The sequence below is a fragment of the Desmodus rotundus genome, chromosome 1 (assembly GCF_022682495.2).
Source record: "Desmodus rotundus isolate HL8 chromosome 1, HLdesRot8A.1, whole genome shotgun sequence".
Lineage (NCBI taxonomy): Eukaryota > Metazoa > Chordata > Mammalia > Chiroptera > Phyllostomidae > Desmodus > Desmodus rotundus.
In genome coordinates, this window is record NC_071387.1 from 163,089,663 (window position 1) to 163,112,321 (window position 22,659).

General features: G+C 43.1%; 1 protein-coding gene across 1 annotated transcript in view; it reads left to right on the forward strand.

The window, feature by feature from the left end:
- ARSB (arylsulfatase B) overlaps positions 1-22,659 on the forward strand; it is a 135,032-nt gene that overhangs the window by 49,498 nt on the left and 62,875 nt on the right. Inside the window, exon 5 of the mRNA XM_053912307.2 lies at positions 20,272-20,515. Within this exon, the coding sequence (XP_053768282.1) occupies positions 20,272-20,515 (244 nt within the window). The remainder of the gene's footprint in view (positions 1-20,271; positions 20,516-22,659) is intronic.

The window sequence follows — 22,659 nt, forward strand, 5'->3', positions numbered from 1 at the left end:
TTTGGCTGTAGGTAGTGAAGGCCTGCTTACATAGCCACTCACTGGAAGTATCGTTTTAGAATTGGTGGAAGCTTTCATTGGCCACTCAGTTTCTTAAAATGGATACTTTGAATGAAACTGCTAGAATCACCAAGATGACAGTTGACCTCACTGTTGTGTACTGAGGTGTCTATTTTAGATTCTCTCAATTACCTCCTTTTTCTATAGTTTTAGTTGTTATTAGCATTGCAGTCAAATCTTTCTTGACCTCACCATTTTCATGTCGATTCATGTTGAAGCTGCCATTTGGTATTCGGCGAGTCCCGTTATGGAAATTCAGACACTCTTTTCTACAGGGCAGAGCACCTTCTAGGCAGACTCACAATCTTCTGTGTGTTTATTTCCAAATAACCTTCTGATTCCCCACGTGATTCTGCCATCATGAGAACAACTGATCCAGAGCCTGGACCCCGGGGCTCATTATCATAAGAATTTCTTCGTTGCCACATATTTTTCATCCATTAGTCAAGGACAATTTACCCTTCAGAGAATAATGACTTTTATAATTCTTTCATGACTTAATCCTCACAGAAGGTAAGATCCAGCCACCTTCCCTTTGTGTGACTGTTTTGAATATTTTACATTGATTCAGTGCCCATTTGTGTTCTTGCTCATTTTTCACTCTCACTGTTCAACCGCACTTGACCAGTGGTGATTCAGAAGAACAACAAAAAAGATACAGAGTAAAGCTGTTTGACTTTAATGTATCAGCTGTTGAATCTGACTCCGGAGCAATGGTTTTCAAAGTAAGGTCTTAGGAGCAGCAGCATCACCACCACCTGGGGACTTGTTAGAAACGCAAGTTCTGGGACCCCCGCTCTGGACAGAAACTGTGGAGGTGGGGCCCAGCCATCTGTGCACTAACAAGCCTTCTAGGGTTCTGATACAGGCTATTGTTTTAGAGCTGGTCTAGAGAGATTTCATGTTCTCCGCTAGTTGTATTGTTTTTAAGTGTGCTCAGGTATTTCTGAAGTAGCCATTGTCCCAACTTACATGCTGGAAATAGGAAAGATAGTACATTTTCAAAGGGGATATTTCCCTGCCTTCCTATCTTGTTATCCTTTAGAAGTTTTCATATTCTTCTCTGCTTTTAGAGAGCCTCTCTACATCTCTATCCATTTGTATACTGAAATCTTAAGTGAGTTCTGTTATCATGGAAGATTTAATAATCAATGTTATTTAAATGATCTATTCTGACATATGATATAGCAAAAGTGATTAATGAAACATTTATTTAATTTCTACTTTTTCATTTATTGTTTATTGAACCTTCCAGATTATTTTTTTTAAGAACATAGACAAGGGTGATTTTTTAAAGTCATGCAACGAATCTGTTTGTTCTGTAATAGACCTAAAGATTGCTCTTGTCCGAGGGAAATTTTTACTGAGTTGAGTGCTCCGTGAGAGAAGGTGTGAGCGTGAATTAAGTGATGGAGAGGAGGATAAGGGCATCTGGTCCTCAGGGAGGAAACCACTCCAGAGTAGCAGAAGTAGACTCCAGAGTCCCAGGCGCCACGCTTCCTAGTTGGTATTCTCTGCACACAGTATCACTGCCTTTAGGATTACGCAGTTTACCTAATTGGTTGGATTTTTGTCAAGAGCTTGATCCAAGTAGGGTTTGTTTTTTAAATACATAAAGCATTTGCAAGTTCTTTCAAGGGCAACAAATAGCTTCATTTAACTCTCTCAAGCCCTCTCACTTCTGTCAGGTTGCACCAGGAAATTCAAGGTCTAGCCAGAGGCCCCCAAAGAGTTAAAAACACAACCAGCCTGCGGACTGGAAGAAACTGATGTCAAAAACAGATGTTTCTCTGCAGGCCTTGCTGGATTCGTAAGTCAGGAGAAAGCCAGCATGTATGCATGCGTTAAAAAAATTTTTGAAAGTCTTGGCCTGGGTTGTGGAGAGAGAAAATATCTCTCATCTGCAGTTCCTCTTGAGTCCTTGCTGCATGGGAGCTCTGCGGAAGGGCTCCCTGGAGACTGGTGGCCCTGACACCCGGGCCACTGAGGAAGGACGCCCTCTCACCCCGCATTTTCATTGTTGGTGCTCCAGCTGAGCTGCCCGCACAGACCTTGCCCGCTTTCATTGGCTGTGGGGGTTGTTACTGCAGTGGCTGACAGCTGTCTGCCAGGCCGTCTGAGACTGCCTTCCTGTGCTCTCTGCCGCGCTCAGCTTCACAGCGCTATTGTTCCTGTTGAGCCTTTTTCTTAAAATCTTTCCCAGCTGTATCCTGATATGGTAAACCACTTAAATTAGCTCCAGATTGTTCTGTTTATTTTGTGTTAGATAAGCGACAAAATACAGTCCCAGCAGCCGGCCAGGAGGAGGCTAGGAGTGGGGGGTGGGGATCAGGGGACACAGCAAGGTCTTCTACAAAAGATAGAGTTCCCAGGCAAAACCGCAAAGAGGCACAAATGCAGTGCAGTCATGGGTTCTGCATTTTACATGTGACCCCTGAGCACGCCTCATTCCAGAAAATAAAGTCAAGCAAGACTCCAGCATCCAATCACACTAGGAGGAAGCAAAGTTTCCGTTATGGGAAGTAGACACAGTATCTCTGTCAGGTTGGCTGCTGTGTCAGCTGACCTGTACTATGCTTAATGCCCGGGTTGCAACAGGCTTCCCCTTTTTTTACATTGTTTAAAATTGTTCTTCCATACTGAGTGCAATGCATGGTAGCTCATAGGCTCAAAGCTGGCTGAAGTTCACCAGTGTCCCTATATGCTCAGTGTTTGACAATGATGTCTTCCCTGCTGTCATTTAAAGCTAGAAACCCAAAGACATTGAGTCACCAGCATAGGCATTTTCTGCTCAGCTGCATGTGAAAATTCACAGTGGACTCGGCCCCTGTTTGCTTATGCAGGCCATCTGTGCAACTGCTCTGCCCCACTTTGGGGTTGTCTGCTCATAGGGCCTCTGCAGGCAGAGCCCCTCTGCGTACTTAGAAAAAAATACATTCAGATAGAATAGATACTGTCCTAGAATGAAGATACCGCCTTTGTGATTGTAGGAATCCATCCAAATAAAATATGAAAAATAAACTTCCGAATGCTTTAACTCAGCTGAAGCATACAAACAATGCCAGCAACCAGCTGAGTTACAATTATTGAGAATTTTGTCTGGGGTAATTCAAGACTTCCTGAGAAGGATCTCCTGTCACATGTTAGCCTGACCGACCTGGCCCCCAGTCCTCACTCTGACCCAAGTCCTCGGAACCCTTTCTATCAAAGTGACAGAAGAGGAGTCGGTAGAAGAACAGGGTCAGGAGTAATAAAATGCCCTTAGAAACCTCCTTTCAGTTTCCTTTGGGGGAAAACCAACTCAACATGTAATCAAAGGGGCACAAAACCCACTTTGGAAGAATAATTTCCCCAGGGAGCCCCTTTTCCCTCTGGCGGAATGTGCCTCTTCCTCTCCATCAAGGTCCAGCATGCAGTTGAGTGGCCTCCATGTCACTTTCTCTAATTCCCCAGTTGTTACCTCCCTCTTCTTTACCTGTATCCTTTTTAGTCTTCGTTGTGGAGAGTCTTGTACTTCCCCCAGGGGCCAGGCTTTCCATGGCTGCCATGACCCTTGAAAGCAGGGACCGTGTACTGAGTTTCTGTTGTCTCCCCCCACCCCACAGTGCTGACAGCAGTCACGGGCACCTAGCAGGTGCGCAAGGCCTTTCAAATAGTTTTCTTCTTTCATTCTTACCGACATGAGGTGTCATTGATTCTGCTTCTGTATTGACTCAGGCGAAGGTAAAAACACCAGCAGCAGCGAAGACCAGGCACCAGCTGTTGTCATTAAACTCAGGAGCCCACTCTTCTGGTGTTGGGCAGGATGGGGGAGGCCACCCAAAGCTGCATTTCTCGTGGATTCCAACTAAAAACTCAGGAAACAACTACCTGGGGCACCTGAAAAGTAAACTGGAGCAGCCAAATGGTGAATGGGAACAATGGCAAACCTTTATTAGTCCTTGTACCAGGAGTCGGTTTTGTGGGGTTTTCTCTCCTGTCTCTGGGCTTTGACCCAAGGGCTGATGTCGCTAAAGAACTAACTACGCAGCAGGCCCCGGCAGCAATGTCTCCACTTGAAACTCCTGATTTCTAACCAGAGGTTTGGGCAAGGGTCTTTTCTCAAGATTATAGAGGATTTCCCATTTTTTCTGCTTCTTTTTTTTGTCTTTTCTCTCCCCAAGGCCAGTCCCAATTGAGGATTCGCATTGCATTGGTAGGAGGGCTTGGCCACCTAAAACCCCCGAAGAAGATTCTCTCTAATTAGAAGACCAGGAAAAAGGAGCCCCTTTTGTCCAAAGAGTGTGAGAGAATCCTGTTATTTTATCTCTTTTCTTTTGCTGCTTTGCTCCCAAAGGCAGTCTCAGTTGTATAGAAGTGCATGATAGAATAGGAGGCTAAAACCTGAGAGAAACTTAGCTTTATGCCCAGAGAAACCAGGGAAAAGGAACTCTGAGGACTCGAAAGTATGGGGGAGGGGAATCTCAGAGAGGAGACCTGGGTTCTGTGTAAGAACTGACGTAAGTCCCATACTCACCTCCCAGGGGCGCGTGTGCCACACAGACCTGAAGGGGCAACTCACCTGCAGCATAAACCCCTGCCCAAGTTTCAGACTGCCCCTTAAGTGGTGCACACGCTGGGCAAACCCAAACAGCGCAGCGAAGGCTTTAAACACTAAACTGACACTAGCACTCTGTCCACAGAGGGTGAGTCAAAACTTGTAAACTGCATCTCACTGGGCTGATCATAACCATTGCCCATAAGATAAAGCTGAACACTTTTGAAAGGGTTGGAAAAATAGAACTTCTCAGCAGAGAAAGAGAAAGGGAAAAGAAGAACAAAATTGAATTTTAGAACTGAGAAATACAGTATCTAAAATTAAAAATTTGCTCCATGGTCTCAGTATCAGAACGAAGATGATAGAGGACAGGGTCGGTGAGCCTCGAGGTAGATCAGTAGACATTACACAACCTGAAAGACAGAGAGGAAGAAAGAGGGAAACTGAACTGAGGGCAGGGAGGAGCCTGGGGGAGACTACTGAAAGGTCTAATGTTCATGTCATTGGAGTCCCAGAAGGAGAATAGAAATATCAGCGTAGGAGAAAATTATATGAAGGAATAACGTCTGAGAACTTCACAGATCTGGTGAAATATACACGTATAGATTCAAGAAGCCCCGTAAAATCCCATCAAGATAAACCTGAAGAAAACTACACTCACATTGTGGTCAAACTGCTGAAAACCAAAGGCGAAGAAAAACCATCCTGAAAGCAGCAGTCCCGATCATCGGGATCCACCCACGAGGAATGGAAGCACGTCTGCATATAAGGCCTATACCCACGTGTCTATAGCAACTTTACAGATAGTCGCTAAAAACTGGAAAAAATAACCCCTCAAATGTCCTTCAGCGAGTGAATGGATGAACGAAGCTGGTACAGCGCTGCAGTGACTCCTGCTCAGCAATGGAAGGGACCGTGGGTACACACATTACGATTCATGAATCTCAAATGCATTGTGCTGAGTGAAGGCAGCCAGACTCAAAAGCCTACACATTTTATGATTCTTTTTGTATGACATTCCGGAAAAGGCAAAACTTCATCAGTGGCTGCCAGGAGTTAAGGCTGGGGCGGAGGACTACAAAGAGGCAGCACTAGGGCGCGATTCCGGGGTGATGGAGTTATTCTGTATCTAGGTTGTGATTTTTTATAGAACTGCAACCCAAGACAAGTGAATTTTACTGCATGTAAATCAGAAAATAAAAGAAATCGCTAGCACACCATTGATACATGATAGGGTTAATATAACATTCGTGACTGACTACATGAAGTATGGAAAAGATTTATATAATCTCTTAACTATTTTGAAGTTATTTTCCACTTGATTCCACATTTAAGCTTGCAGGAAGCCAAAAATGGAATAAACAACGAAGCAGTCTCTTTGTGTACATACAAAAGGTTTTCTTTTCTTTTTAAAAAAAAAATTTTGTGCCTCACATGCCAGGCAGATGTTTTGGAGGGTCAGCTTACAACAAAGGGCCTTGATGAAAAATTGAAGTATAAAAGTAGGGGTCTGCACACGAAAGAGAGACACATTGATTCCAGAAAGGATGGACTGTTGCGAAAAGAAGCCAAGTGAATTTGATGGACTGGTGAAAACAAGAACAAAGAATCTGACATGTCCTGGAAGCTCTGGGTTTTGAGCGTTTGGGTGGGATTTGGAATGCCCTGTCTAGAAGAGTCACATCTGTTGTCCTGTGGGCTTCCTTGCCTGTGCTCTGAGATGTGCAGGAGGCGGCCCGGCCTGGACTGGTGCCATCAGGCAGACGGTGCTCATTCCTGTGACTCTAAGGAGAGTTTCTCCTAAACCCGCCTGTTGTCCAGAGGACAGAAAGTCCACGGTGGACGTTTAATCACAGTGAGATCCCATCGCTGACCAAGCTGTACTTCCTCCCACTGCTTAATTCTGCTTTTGAAGTTTTATCATCACTCTGCATCCTCTTGTACACTTATGACTCATCGGTTTTTATACACAAATGTATTTTTCAAAGGCTGTTGGTTTAAGAAACCTTTGCCCATCCAAGTCACAAAGATAGTGTCTTAGGTTTTTCTATAAAGATATTCTCATGGTTTTCTATAAAGATATTCTCTTATGTTTTTCTTTGATCCATCTTTATTTTTCCAGAACAGTTTTGTTTTGTTAAGATACAATTCACATTACCATAAAATTCACCCTTTTGAAGTGTACAGTTCAGTGGTTTTTACTATATTCACAAAGCTGTACAATCATCACCATTATCTAATTTTTACCGCCGCCCCCACCAAACCCTGTATCCATTAGTGTTCCCCACGCCTCCCAGGCCCTGGCAACCGCTGATCTACTTTCAGTCTCTGTCAATTTGCCTATTCTGGACATTTCATATAGATGGAATAATACAGTGTGTGGCCTTTGGTGACTGGCGTCTTTCATTTAGCGTCATGTTTTCAAGGTTTATTCATGTTGGAGCATGTGTCAGTACTTCATTCCCTTTTATTGTGGAATATTTCTTGTATTGCTGCATATTACTGAAAATCTATCACATTTCAAAAAAATCCATTCAATTAATAGGCAGTGGGTGTTTCCACTTTTCAGACTGTTATAAATAATGTTGCTATGAATATATGTTTTTTAAGTCTTTTTAAATTATTTATTTATTTTGTTATTTTTTTTAAATCCTTGCCTGAGGATACATTTATTGATTGGCAGGGGGTGGGGAGAGAAACATTGATTTGAGAGAGAAACATGGATTGGCTGCCTTGCATACATGCCTCAATTGGGGACTGAACCCACAACCTAGGCATGTGCCCTGATGGGGAATTGAACCTGAGACTTCCAGGTGTACGGGACGATGCTCCAACCAACTGAGCCACACCAGCCATGGTTCATATATAAGTTTTTGTGTAGACATGTTTTTATTTCTCTTGAGTATATACCCAGGAGTGGTATTTCTGAGTATATGGTAACTGTATGTGGTAACTCTTTCTGAGGAACTGCCAAACTGTTTCCGAAGTAGCTACACCCTGTTACATTCCCACCGACAGTGTATGCGGGTTCCAATTTCTACACATCTTCTCCAGCACTTGTCATTGTCTGTCTTTTTTGTTATAGCCATCCTAATGAGTGTGAGTGGTAGCTCCTTGTGGTTTTGATTTGCATTCCCTTGATGACTAAGGATACTAAACTATGTTTCATGTGCCTATTGGCCATTTGTATATCTTCTTTGGAGAAGTGTCTATTCAAATGCTTTGCCTATATTTTAATTGTTTTCTTTTTACTACTGTGTTATAATATGATCTATCTTCAGTTAATTTTTGTATATATTGTTAAACAAGGGTTAGTCAAGGTTCTTTTCCCCACCCCTGTAGATATCCAATTACTCAAGAATCATTTGTTGCAAAAACTTTTTTCCACCTCTGCTGAATATTGATTGCATGATCATTTAAGTATGGTTCTTTAAGTAGGCTCCCTATTCCAGCACCTTGCTGTCTTGATACATGATACTGTAGCTTTATAGTAGGTCTTTAAGTTGCATAGTATAATTCTCCGAACTTTGTTATTCTGTCTTCAAATTGTTTGCAACCCTAGGATAAACTTGATCATTGTGATTATGGTAGACAAAACGATGTTCCCCTTCTCTCCCAAAAGCTGTTTCTGTCCTAAAGCCCTGAACCTGTGAATGTTTGTTATATGTTATATTATATTTTGATGGTGATCAGGGATCTTTGATGTTACTATTGTAATTGTTTTGGGACACCACACATGTAAGATGATGAACTTAATCAGTACGTATTACGTATGTTCTGACTGCACCACCAATAGGCTCTCTCTCTTCCCTCAGCCTCCCTATTCCCTGAGACAAAACAGTATTGAAATTAGGACAATTAATTACTGTACAAGTGGCCTTTAAGTGTTCACGTGAAAAGAAGTGTCTCACATCTTTTACTTTTAATCAAACACTAGATGTGATTGAGCGGAGTGAGGAAGGCATGTCAAAAGCCAAGATAAGCCAAAAAGCCAGGCCTCTTGCACCAAACAGTTAGCTAAGTTGTGAATGCAAAGGAAAAGTTCTTGAAGGAAATTAAAGGTGCTACTCCAGTGAACATGCTGATGAAAAGAAAGCAAAACAGCCTTATTGCTGATACAGAGAAAGTTTAATGATCTGGATGGAAGATCAAACCAGTGACAACATTCCCTTAAACCAAAGCCTAATACAGAGTCAGGCACTAACTCTCTTCAATCTGTGAGGGCTGAGAGAAGTGAGGAACCTGCAGAAGGAAAGATTGAAGCTAGCAGAGGGTTTGTTCATGAGCTTTAAGGAAAGAAGCAGTCTCCACAACATAAAAGTGCAAGATGGAGCAGCAAGTGCTGATGTAGAAGCTGCAGCAAATGATCCAGAAGATCTAGCTAAAATAATTAATGAAGGTGGCTACACTAAACAGCAGATTAGCAATGTAGATGAAACACCGTTCTATTGGAAGATGCCATCTAGCACTTCTACAGCCAGAGAGGAGAAGTCAGCGCCTGGCTTCAAAGCTTCAAAGGACGGGCTGACTCTTTTGTTAGGGGCTAATGCAGCTGTGAGTTTAAGTGTAGCCAGTGCTTAGCTACCTTTCTGAAAGTCCTAGGGCCCTTAGAAATTATGCTAAAATACTCTGCATGTGCTCCATAACTGGAACAACAAAGCCTGGGTAACAGCACATCTGTTCACTGATATTTGAAGCACACCATTGAGACTTGTTGCTCAGAAGAAAAGAAAGAAAAAAGAGTCCTTTCAAAATATTACTGCTCCTTGACAATGCACCTAGTCACCAAGAGCTATGATGGAAGATGTACAAGGAGATTAATGTTGTTTTCATGCCTGCTAACCCAACATCCGTTCTGCAGCCCATGGGTCAAAGGGTAATTTCAACTTTCGAGTCTTATTATTTAAGAAATGCATTTTGCAAGGCTAGAGCCATCATAGATAGTGATTCTTCTAATGGGTCTGGGCAAAGTAGATTGAAAACCTTCTGGAAAGTAGTCACCATTCTAGATGCCTCTATGGGAAAAGGTCAAAATATCAATATAAACAAGAGTTTGGAAGAAGCTGATTCCAGCCCTTATGGATGACTTTGAGGGGGTCAAGACTTCAGTGGAGGAAGTAATTGCAGATGTGATGGAAATAACAAGAGATCTGGAATCAGAAGTGGAACCTGAAGGTGTGACTGAATTGCCACAATCTCATGAATTCACGGACAAGGAGCTGCTTCTTATGGGTGAGCAAAGAACATGATTTCTTGAGCTGGTGTCTATACTTGGTGAAGATCATCGAATGACAACAAAGGATTTAGACTATTACATAAACTTATTTGATAAAGCAACTGCAGGAGTTGAGAGGCTTGACTTCAATTCTGAAAGATCTCTTGTGGGTAAAGTGCTACCAAACAGCATCCTGTGCTACAGAGAAGCCGTTCCTGAAAGGAAGGGGCAGTCGATGAGGCAGACTTCGTTGTCTCGTTTATGAGAGACTGCCACAGCCACCCCAGCTCTCAGCCACCACCGCCCTGATCACTCAGCAGCCTCAACGTCGCGGCAAGACCTGTTACTAGCAAAAGATGATCGCTCACTGTAGATGGTTAGCAATTTTTAGCAACACAGTATTTTTAATGAAGATTTGTGCATTGTTTTCTTAGTCCTAATGCTATTGCACACTTAATAGACAGTATAGTGTAAACATAATTTTTATATGCACTGAGAATCCAGAAACTTCATGTGACTTGTTTTATTGCAATATTTGCTTTGTTGCAGTTGGTTGGACCAGAACCTGCAGTGAGGTATTCCTGAGGTTGATTTTATATAAGAAGGTAAAAATCTGTGAATGAGCCATAAGTGAGGTACATATTACCACATCAACAATAAAAACAATCACAATAAAAATGGGTTCACCTTCTGTTCCACCTGCAAAGAAACCTTAATTATTATATCCATCAAACACAGAACACCCAGCCATAATGCTCACACACATGGATCACAGACTTCGGTCCCAAACTGAGACATCCAAGATGTGTAACTTGCTTCTTTTTCCTCTGGACTCAGTACTGCTGGGGTCCCAGTTATGCTAGGTGGGGGAGCCTGGTCGCAGTCAGTTCAGGTCATCTCGGTTCAAGGCCTCTTTGTCTCACCCCGAAGCACTGGAGCTGAGGGGAGCATGTGCTCCGTAGTCGTCATCCTGCTCGTATCGTGCGCCTGTCTCCCACCTAGGCCTTGCTGCAGCTTCCTTGCCTGCACAGACTTGGACCATCTTTTGCCACATCCGAGGAAAAACACTCACCAGTGGGACTGTTACCTGTTACACAGTGTGGTGTGAGGGCCACTGGGCCTGCAGCCTTTGTCATCTGCTGCTGCCACACTACACTGGGCACAGGGACATACAGGGAGCCTTGCTGTCCCTGGAGGAATGAAGCACGGGTTATTTCCACCCTTGGGTCCCCACATCCATCATTCCCTCCAGCCTGGGATGCAGTCCTGGGGACAGGGCCTGGGTGCCTTAGGGTCACAACCTGTCTTCTTACTCCTTCTAGCCCTCTCTCTTCCCTAACTGGTTCTGAATGTTTGTTTAAGCTAAACCTATTAGCTCAATGGTCTGCTGACAGTCCCTTCCCTGAGGCCATACCCCCATTGTCCTAAGTCACAGGGTGACCTGGAATTACCAGGAATGAGAAAAGCCCTGACTTGCCATTTCAAAACACCATTCCAGTGGAGCTATAACACACAGGAGGCAGGTTGCTTGACCTGTAAATAATGTTTTTAGTGTACAGGCCTAACTATGCCAGCACAGTAAAAGCTTTTGTGTGCTTGTAGCTGTGACCTCTGCTAGAAGATAACAGGGGAAGGTGGTCACGTTTTATTGATGTAGATAGGGGTCATAAATACTGACTATACACCTTTTTCTAGGTCTCAGCAAACTATCCTTAACTATACTGCAAGCCACTTATTGCCTTAATGATACAGGGGCATCATACTTAATATACATCAGTGTAGGTCACTTAATGTTGGAAAAACAGGTACATACATTTTTAGTTTGTGGTCTACTTTTAAATTTTATATTTTCTTGTTCATATTCTTTTCCCATTCTCTTAGGATGGTCTCTACAGAGCCCATGCCCAGCAGTGTGCCTTTCTGATTTGCAGATTCTAGCCTGCTATGAAATTAGGAAGCCAGCCACCACGCATTTTATTAGAGTCTTGCCTGAGACTAAATGGGCCCCACATCAGGATCTAATTGCAGAGACTTGGTGATGCCTGTTGTGGTCAAGGGCATTTGTTTTAATTGTTGGATCATTTGGTCTTGTGTTTATATCCTGGTTCGTGGCTGTTCAGGAGACACAGTTTCCCGGATATTGGACCTCTCTCTCTCAACATTGTGCAAGTGCCTCCATTTAACCTATGGCCTCTCGTTAGGCACAGAGACCAGGCTGTTCCCCCATGATCTCTTCTTCCCCAGTCACCTCCACTCCCAAGAGCTGGCACGTCTTCCCCGGTGGGGATGTCCATGGCCACCACGTTTCTTCAGATCTCCCTGTGCATCCCTGATCAGAAAGGGGGACTGCCTCCCCACGTGGTCGGGGGGTGCGGAGTCCACAGATTCCGTTTGATTTACTTTAGCTTTGGAGCTAATGTCATCTGGGGATCTAAAGCAAATCTTTTCTTCTCTACCTTTCTTAACTATGCATTCAATGTTTAAATTTTTTAACAAACTTCTTAATATTTAGGTGTATTGAGTTATTTTTGCCTTTGTCATTAAATCTTACTCTGTTGTTCTTCAAAGAGGATTGCGCTGATCAATGTTCTCACGAGGTTTTTTGGTCTCTCCCACCGTAATTGGACACCCAGCCACCCGGAGATCCTTCAGCATTTAGTAAACGTCAAGGAGGGCTCTGGGGAAACAAAACTGCCTGTGTACTCAGTTTGGTTTATTGATTTTTCTGAGTAACCCTAAAAGGTTATCTTACTGTAAAGTAGAAATCCAATAAAATGTTTCTGCTTTAAGGGTAAATTCAAAACATTTAACTTGTATATTTGGAAACATAGAGGTAAATTAAAGTAGTTGATGCTCACCCGAATAGAACACATGAGCTTTCACTAGTTTAATTCTCTGAAAAATCATTGAGCTCAATCCCCACCTTTCTCACCATACAAGTACTTAGTGTGCTTCTTATTTTGAATCCACAGTTCTACTTTCTTCTGTCTCTTGATGGTATTTTCACTTCTCTCCTGCCATCCTTTATCCCAACAGACCCTGAAGCACCTCCGTGGTGCCTTTTCCATCTATCACTTCTTGACCAACATTCCTGACAGCTAAACAGCTGTCTGGTAGAAATTATCTGGCCACCTTGAAATCTGGAAGGGGAGCCAAATGGTGAATAAACCATGATACTCCCTCAGGGTATCAAATAATTTCAGTTTGTTCTGAAATTCATAACTTTATTAGTAAAAAAAAGTTAGACATTCTTTCAAGATCAAGTTTCAGGGAAAACAAAGGGGGCTTTAATTGTAAAAAAGGACAAACATACATGTATTTTGCTGGTCCTAAATACTCCAAACACTGGCCTTCTGTGGTACTTTTTATGGGTTCTAGAATATCAGATGAAACCTAGCATTGCCCTGTCTCCTAAGTGAGAGTCGCTCATAGCACTCTCTGTTTGCCTTACAACCTTCCTTTCGGGTCTCCAAGATCAGTGACTCCCTATGCTTTGAACTGGAGAAAAAAGTTCAGTTGTTTGCCTACTGATATGTAGCAAATTAGGACAGTTTTCCAGTTCCCAGTTCCATTTTTACTTTTAGAGACCAAATGTTTTCAGTTGTTGGACAGATTTTTGAGTCTTTTTATCCTTAATAAATGTTACAGGAAAACTAAAACCCCGTTGGTACCTCACTGTAACCAATGACATTAGCCCCATTAAAATGAGGAAATCTTTTACCACAGCCCTACGTAATCTTTCTCTTTTTAATCTCCATTCATTCCTGATTTTCCCTTTCCCTGCATTCATCTTCCTTATCTTCAGCTCTTTTGGTGGCTACGTCAGTTATTGGGGGGCTGGCTGCCAGTTTCACTCCACCGGAGCCCTAATGCCAGCGCAGCAGGAACGCTCCCCATGCTGGTGCCTCTGATCGGGATGTAAAGTGTGATCAGTGTGCGACGGGGCGTTGGGGTCAGAGCATTTATCTGCCCTGAGTGCTGCAAACCATTTGAAGCCTCTTCAAATATTCAAATGAATGTCTGAATACAGATTCTGTTTTTGACATTTAATTTGAATCACAGGCTCTGGCTTTTGAACCTCTTTCTTTGATAACTGATGTATTTTATTTAAACTCATGGAAACAGAGAGGAATTGCCCTGGCTGTGCCCCAAGAATAACATCAAACCCCCTCACAATTCATTTCTTGACTCTCAAGAAATTACCTACAGAGAAGAGAATGCTACCAAGGAGGGCTCTATGCTTAGAATACTTATTCTATGAAGCATGGTGTTTTAGAGGGTGGCCATGACACCTACATCTGGTGTATGTTTCATAAACACCCAGATAGGCTCCTGTTTTGCTCCGCACACTTGGATGCTGCTGCTGGTGGTGATTATCACTAGTGAAAATGGCTAACATTTGTTGAACAGTACTCCTGTGCCAGGCACTATACTAGAGTGAGTATGGTTTTTATCCTTGTTTTTCAAGCACAGAAACTTAGAGTAACCTTCCCAAATTCACAGCACTGATTTTATTTTTTTAATCCTCACCCAAGGACATTTTTCATTGCTTTTAGAGAGAGAGGGAGAGAGAGAGAGTGAAACATCCATGTGAGAGAGAAACATCAATCCATTGCCTTCTCCTATGCACTCCGCCTGGGGACTGAACCCACAGCCTGGGTGCATAACCTGCCTGGGAATTGAACCCATGACCCTTTGGTTTATAGGACAATGCTCCAACCTACCTAGCCACACTGGTCAGGGCCCAAACTCACAGCATTTAACTCCTATCCCTTGCATACATGTCAGTGAAATTAGAAATGTGGCAGCTGATATACTGGAGAGAAATAATGACAGTCATAAAACAACTAGAAATTTTCTTTTTTATGTGTAGTCATTTAGCTTAAGTTTTCCTTGAGTTCTAACAACAGAGTGTTCTTGAAGTATCGTTAATTTAATGTATTTGATTAAGAAGAAGCCTCGACACAGAATGTCCCATCAGCTAATGTGTGATTGAACAAGGCCCTGAGCCTCCTCTCCCTGTGCTGGGCACCTGTCCCTCTGATGGTGGTTGGCTCTGTCCTGTCATTCTGGTGGCAGCTCCTCCGAGAGGCCCAGTTACCATCTACCATGAATGGGGAGATCTTACCTCTTTTTCTACCCATGCCGTGAGAGAGGGAGCCCTGCCTGTCTTGTTTGCTGCCAGCTAGCATGGTCCCTGTATACAGCAGGCCCTCCAGAAAGATTTGTTAAAGGGGTGAGTGAGAATTCTCTTCCAGGCCAGGACCGGTGCTTCTGCAGATGCTCTTGAACAACCCCTTGGACTTCACTGCAACTGACCAGGTGCCAGAATGGACAAACAATTCTGGTATTTGCTTACATTCTCACAGGGTTCCAAGAGATCCCTGCTTGCCATTATCCTGTAAAATAAGGAGCATCTGTGTGCAGACTGGCTTCCTAAAAGTCAAGGTCACAAAGTGGCTGGATGAAAAGCTCAGTAAAGACTGTGCAGTAATCAGTTAATTTTTAGTGTCTTCAGTCTTTATTTGTAGAGACCTTTTCTCCATCCATTTATTTGTTCCTCTCAAATTTTTGAGCTCTCTCTTTGGCAACCTGTGCTAGGTCCTGGGAATGCATTGTTCTCGCCCTTGAGAGGCAGAGGTAGAGGGGAAGACAAACTCCTGAACAACTGGTTAATACACAGAGATAAGTGTGATAAGTGTACATACGATAAGATACCAAGATAAGTGGGAATAGATAAGTGTGTGGGTGAAAGTGCAGTGGAAGTACAGAGGAGAGAGAAATACTGCGGGAGTAAGTGAAAAGTTCGCCAAAGATGTGACATTTAACCTGGGACTCAAAATTTACATGTGGCAGGAAAGAAGGAAGAGCATGTTGGGCAAAGGATCGAACGTGTACGAGGGCAGAGTCCGCATGAACCTTCTATAACACCAGGGAGAAGTTAGTGCTCTGTGAAGCACAGGGCACTTTTTATGGGGAAGGGCAGGAGTTGATGCTGTAAAAGTAGATTGGTCAGATGTGAAGGATTCTCTGGGTTGGGCAGAAGTTTGAACTTTTTCCTGCTTGGAAAGCAATCAGAGGTCTTTAAGCACAGGTGTGCCTCTGACAGCACCCTGTAGTACTCTGTAAATTACCTTCGGAGGCCAGGTGAGGGGCGTGTCAGATGCGTGGCGGTGGTCTGGATTAGAAACCCATTGGAAAGGTACACTTGGCAGAAATGAATGCACATTAAATCAAATGGTTGAATGTAGAACAACAGGGAAAAAGAACGTCAGGCTGTAAATTGAGTATCTGGGTATTTTCTCCAAAATCTTTTCGTAGGAGAAGATGAACTAACCGTTTACATGAACTACTAAGACACATGCTAACACTCCAATTTTAGTCATTTAAAAAAATTAGTGTAAAATCAGCAACCATCATCAACAGGTCCTTTTTTATGGACAAAGAGGCTTCTTGGCATTCGAAGTCACTTCTACTCATCTGTCACACTCACATTGGTGGCCTCCCATTGAGAAGGAAGGCCAGGCAGGCCCTGGTGCAAGGTTGCTGGAATGTTCCCTGCTTTTCCTCCCATGATCCCTGAGTCAGAGTGAGGAGGATGTGTTGGGTAAGCCACGGCTAACAGATCCCTGGGGGCAATGGGATGGAGATGTATGTTGATGGTTCAGGGCAGCCTGCCACAGCCAACCACAGCATTACGTTGCCTGGGAGTAGTCCTAAAAACCAACGTCATCACGGTTCCGTCTTCGTTTTTATCAGCTGGATATGGATGAGGCTTCGTTGTCATATACTTAATGCTTTTGCTCAGATCTTTGGCTAACCCATGTTTTTCCATGACTTTTTGACATTTATTTTTATTCAATAAAGAATTATAAAGTGAGATTTACCATCTGTAAATGACAACATTTGTTTTATTTTGACATTTCTTTTCTGGACAGCAAATGTTTTATAATTAGCTTCTCCCTCTGCCAAAAACATTGCTGAAAAATCATTTCCCTGAAAAAAAAAGTTTCATAGTTTCCTTTACTCGTTGGAGTCATCTTATTTGGATTTGGAAGTTTTTTTATAGGTCAGTCAGGAAATGAAACAAGAAAAATTTCTTTTGAAAATTAATTCTTAACAAGAACAAAAATTAACTTTTGCCCAAAGAAAATTAAGAAGGAAATGAAAAGAAACATGTTTGAAATGATGGTGGTTCCATTATCTTTTAAAAATTTTTACTGAGGTAAAATTGGTATATAACAATATACAAGTTGGTATATATTATATAAAATTGGTACATAACATTGTATAAGTTTCACTGTAATTCAGCATCTGTATGCACTCGGAGTAGTCACCACCAAAGACCAGTTACCATCTTTTGCAATACAATTGACCCCTTTTAATTTATGGCAGACTTAAGTGAGCATTAGAGGAAAACCCCCTTTTCTACCTTTTTTCAAATGAGCTTATTTGATTCTTGCTGTTACTCTGATCAATCTTGTGTTCAACTCCTTGAAATACTGGGGAGACTGTGCTAGAACTGACGGACAACACCCTGTTGCTCACAGGCCTAAGTCCGTAGTGGATTCTGCTCCTTTTCTGGTAAGTGGCAGCTGTCAGCCCCGTGCTGCCTGTGGAGATACGACACCCCACCTTCTTCCTGAAAAGTGGATTGCCCTCTTCATGTAGCAATTCCACAGTTGGCTCTGCAACGGGGCTGAGAACAAGTTGCAGGTGTGTCAGTTACCAGCACTTTCTCTCTGGAGTGCTGTCGGAAAAAAGGGGAGGAAGCCACATCGATAACTGATGATAGAATGGCTTATCATCGCTAATAGCAAAAACATCACCCCGAGCTAATGGCAAAAACAACCATTCTCACTGCATTAGCGCCCCCCCCAGTACTATGAGGAAACACCGTCCAGTTCCTCCAGTAGCAGCGGCGGCCAAATTCTCTCTACGGACTGGAGTGTTTTCCTTTCTAAGTCATACCTGAAGGGCTGCTCCTGGAACCAGATTCCAGGCGCAGCTGCCCTTTCCCCATCATCTCCCCTCTTATTTCCACCACCATCATCATCCAGCAGTTTGTATCGAGCACGAACAAATATGCACAACTGAGAGAGACATTTTATAACATCTCAAATGTTTAGAATGGAGATGTCGGGCATCTTCTACAGACATTGAGTCAGTATCGTTTATAACGATCCAGGTGACAGAGCAAAATAATAGTGCTGTCTCAGCCGTTCTTGTTCTCACGGGTAGACTGTAGCATTTCTTTCCAGTGTATTCTTGTGATTCAGCATGAACAGCACCTTCTTTTAAACTGATATGGTAGCTGTGGGTGACATACTCTGAGAAGTAGAAGGAACATGGAGGAATTCCTCTGTCTAAAGGCAGTGTGCCTTCTTTTGAAAATACACCTGTGGGTGCATGTAAAGTAACGTGTGCATTTAATACACTGGCTTGGGTGACTCTTTGGGCCTTGGGTCTTTGTCAAGAAGAGATGTGAGGTTTAAGGAGAGGTTCTTAAAAGTCTGTGACACCAAATAAGATCAATTGTCATCCAGCTGTGTGTGGAAAAATTGCCACCTTGTTCTAATCCCTCCCCTTCACGAAGCAGAGAAGAACGGAGACCTGGTGTGTTAAGGGCTTTAATCAGAAGCCTCCTCGGCAGTGGATCCTTGAATTTCTTACTGGCCAGCAACAGAGGTGCTTCTCCTTTAAAGGGAATTTTCACCTTGCAAAGCTCTCCTTGTGCTGTGTCATCGGCAGGGCGCGCGTGCTCTGTGCTGAGGTTGACTGTGCTCGTGGTTTTCACAGGAGAGGGAAGGTCTCTGGCCTGTGGGCACAAACCCTCACCCCTGATGTCTTGGGAGCACGACTCCCTGGGAGCAGGAGCTGCCTGGAGAGTCATGCAGACCTTCTTTGAACCCCAGATTTGCCGCCTACTGGCTTGTCCTTTTCTTTTATTTTTATGTTTTATTTAATTTATTTTTTATTGTTGTTCAATTACACTTGTCCCCATTTCCCCCCCATTACTGTCTCCTACCCTCCTTACCCCCCACCTCCCACTGTCCTTTTCACATCCCTTTTTCTTTTAAATCAACAAAATGGTTGTAACATTAGAGTATTGGGGTGGTCATAAATATTAGCTACCATTTATTTAGTGCTTAGGTGGTGCCAGGTACCCAACCAAGCAACGGTCCACACCAGCCATGGCTCAATTATTGTCTCCATGTTAAAGATAAAGATACTGAGGCAGCCAGTTGCCTTGCATCACTCGGCTAGTGTGTCAGGCTTCCGGTCTTTCAGATTCCAGATTCTGCAAAGATAATATGAAATTAAAGTGGTGCCTGGTGCATAGTAGGTGCTTACTTAACACATATTAGTTCTCTTTCCTTCCGTGTGTATCCTGTGGCTTTGACAGATCTTAATATCTGTGTTAGATTTTTATATGTGTAAGGTCCTATAGAGCAGGTCTGTATTACTGCCCTCGTGTGGTTCATTTGGATAACAGTAGTTTTTAAAAGTTGTTTAATTATAAGTAAAATATATGTGCAAATAAGTGTTGTTTAAAATATGTCTCTAAAGTCACCTAAGAGTGTGGATATTTTTGAAGATAATACAATTCTACAACCTCACTGTGCACGAAATGTCACTTTTTACCTTCTGTGGTGCAACTTACTGTCTGACTCTGAGCCCTAAGCAGCTGGTAAGATACTTAACTTCAGTCACTGCTGTAACTCCTCTTCTGGCTTCACCAGTGTCCTCCATTCCTTCAGATTTCTTGGAAGGAAACCCTTCTCTTCCCTGGCACAGTGCACCATGAAGGTTTTGGTCTTGCCATCACCCTGTCAGGAAGGGAGGAATTTTTCTTGCAATTATTTTTTCCATCTGACTGTTCTGTTTACAGAGACATTCAGCCCACTGAAGAAATCTTCAACTTTCACACTTAAGAAAGAGGTCAAATCACCAGGGAGTAGAATGTTAGTTCAATGACCAGTTCAAATGTCAGAAAATTTTTCCAGGAGGAAAATAAAAAGGTCTGCTGTCCCCACCTGTCAGGAGCTTTAAGTCACCAAGTGAAACTCTTTCAGAAGTTTCTTTCCATGTGCCAGAAGGGCCCAGCTTACCTGGATTCACACTCTTCTGTTCCACCCCATTGCACACACGCATTTGAAACCTCGTGCATCAGGTAGCACCGGGCTCCGTCCCAAGCAGTCACCCACAGGGGACGTCTGTTTTTCAGGGGCTCTGTGCGCAGAGGACTGATTGGTCTCCCGTCAGATCTGTGCCACGCTGCGGCCTGGTTGTGTCTGTGTGGTAGAGGGCACTTTTGGGTGGGAACAGGGTAGTTGGTACAGGAGAGGGTCAGGAGGAGTTATCTTTTTCAGTCCTTAAGCACCGTTTAATAAGAACATAGATAGAAGTCTTCCATTCTTAAATATTGTCCTAATGCCACCACCTAATTTTATTTCAGATAACGGAGGGCAGACTTTGGCTGGGGGCAATAACTGGCCCCTTCGAGGAAGAAAATGGAGCCTGTGGGAAGGAGGTGTCCGTGGCGTGGGCTTTGTGGCCAGCCCCTTGCTGAAACAGAAGGGTGTGAAGAACCGGGAGCTCATCCATATTTCCGACTGGCTGCCAACCCTCGTGAAGCTCGCCGGGGGAAGCACGAACGGCACCAAGCCTCTGGATGGCTTCGACGTGTGGAAAACCATCAGGTGCCTGCACATCTTCCTCTTTCCTCCCAGGACAGAACTCTAAGGCAGCTTGCTCAGTTGAGTGAGGATGACAGCTTTTGTGTGAAAATGGTAGTTCAGCCTACAAATAAATGATTTTTTAAAAGAAATGCTTTTAGGGATGTTATAGATTTTTTTTTCAGGTTTTTGAATCATAGATCTCTTTGAGTCTAGTCTACAAGATGTGAACTTACAGGGAAAAACAGGTACCTAAATATTTGCACAAAAATTTAGATAGAATTTATTTTCATGATATTAGACATTGATTACACTTTTGTTCCCTATGTGACTGTGTGTGTTACTTGTGAGTCAGCCCCAACTCCTGGCAACCCGATGAATGAGGGATGCCCCCAATGCCCTGTCCTCAGCAGCCTCACGCTTCTTTGATTGAGTCGATCCATCTTGTATTTAATCTTCCTTGTTTCCTGCTGCCTTGTATTCTTTTCTTACCAGCATTGTTATCTTTTCCAAAGACCTCTGTCTTCTATGTTGTACCCAGAGTAGAATAGCTTCTGTTTTGTCATTTTTTCCTCCAGCTTTGTTTCAGGTTTAATTTGCTCTAGGACCCACCTGTTTGTCTTTCTGGCGGCCCAGGGAATCTGTAGAGCTCTCCCCCTAATTTCAAACAAGTCAGTTTTTTTTCTATCAGCCTTCTTCACTGTCCAACTTTTGCACCTGTAGTAGTACTTGGGATGACACCGGTGTAGATAATCTTAGCCTCTGGCTCTAATGACACATCTTTGCTCTTGATGATCTTTCCTAGTTCTTCCATCGCTGCCCTTCTGAGTCTTAGCCTTCTCTTGATTTCACAATCAAGAAGCTCACTTTGCCAAATGAGAGTATGCTTCAGTTGACAACTAGTGGAATTCATTTGAAAAATTTCCTCTGCCCCGAATTTACTGAGTTTGTTATCTTTGACAAAGTCCAAGTCATTGATGTTCATCCATATCACCAAATTTTGGATTATAAGTCCAAATGTCAATCTTAAGATTATCTTGATCAGAAGTAACCTTTAAGAGTCTGGCAGTAGTTTGCTTCTGCCTGCAGAAAAATTGGGAAAAGTTTGGTCCCCTTAATTCCAGATATGCCTAGTCTTTCCTCCGTGTGAGAAGAACAGAGCTCCTAGTGACTGACCTCTTACCGAACGGGTGCCCTCCTGTCTTGAACAACATACAGAACGTTGACTGCAGGGCTTTACGGAAAATATATGGCAAAAACCGTTGTCCAAGTGTGTTAAACCATGAAAAAGTACACGTTCCTTTTCTACTTTAAAAAAAGTAAAATTGCTGCCCAAAGTGTAATCTAGCATTTTAAGACTTTCCTCTGGAAATCCAGCAAATTTCCCTTAGTGAGTGAAGAACTGCTGTCGTTCTCCCCTTTCTTGATAAAAAAGATCCTGAAAAAAGTGACTTAGCCCCCACCCCAATGAAGCCGGTGCCTCTCGCAGTGCGAAGCCAGCCTTCGTTTAGGATCGGTGGCAGAACATTTGGCGCCCACGCCCGCTGAGACAGAGAGCGGTTGGTCAGATTGGCATCCGGAGCTTCTTTTCCGAAGCAGCAAAAACAAGTGGACAGCCAGGTGCCAGAGACACTTGATCTGCGCCCTGAGTTCTGCAACTTTTTCCAGTTAGATATTTGCTCGGAAATACCATTTTCAAGAGAATGGTAGTTTTTGAAAATTTCAAAATGGTCTCATGAAATAGGAATGCCAGTAATGGAAGAAAAACAGAGTCGGCTGTGCTGAGAACATTGGAAGTTTCACTGGCTGCCTAGTTATCAATTCCTCTTAGACCTGCTGTAACATATTAAAATGTCAGGCGAATGTGGGCACCTCTGGAGTGGGTGACATTATGTGCAATAGAAGCTCCTTCAGCGGCTTCGGTGTTCCTTCTGTTCCTTCTGTTCCGAGCCACTGAGCATGTTTGTCATTTACAGGGGACAGGGCTTCCCCAAGCTCTTTCCAGTCTGAAATGAATCTTCTGTTTTTCACCTTGAGAGGCAGCCTATAGGATGTTTCAACACATCTCAAAGGATTCATACTTTGTAATGCTTCTTTTTTTTCACTTATTTTCTCTTAATTAAACATATCAATGACAGCAGAGCCCCTAATCACAATGGTAAGAAGGG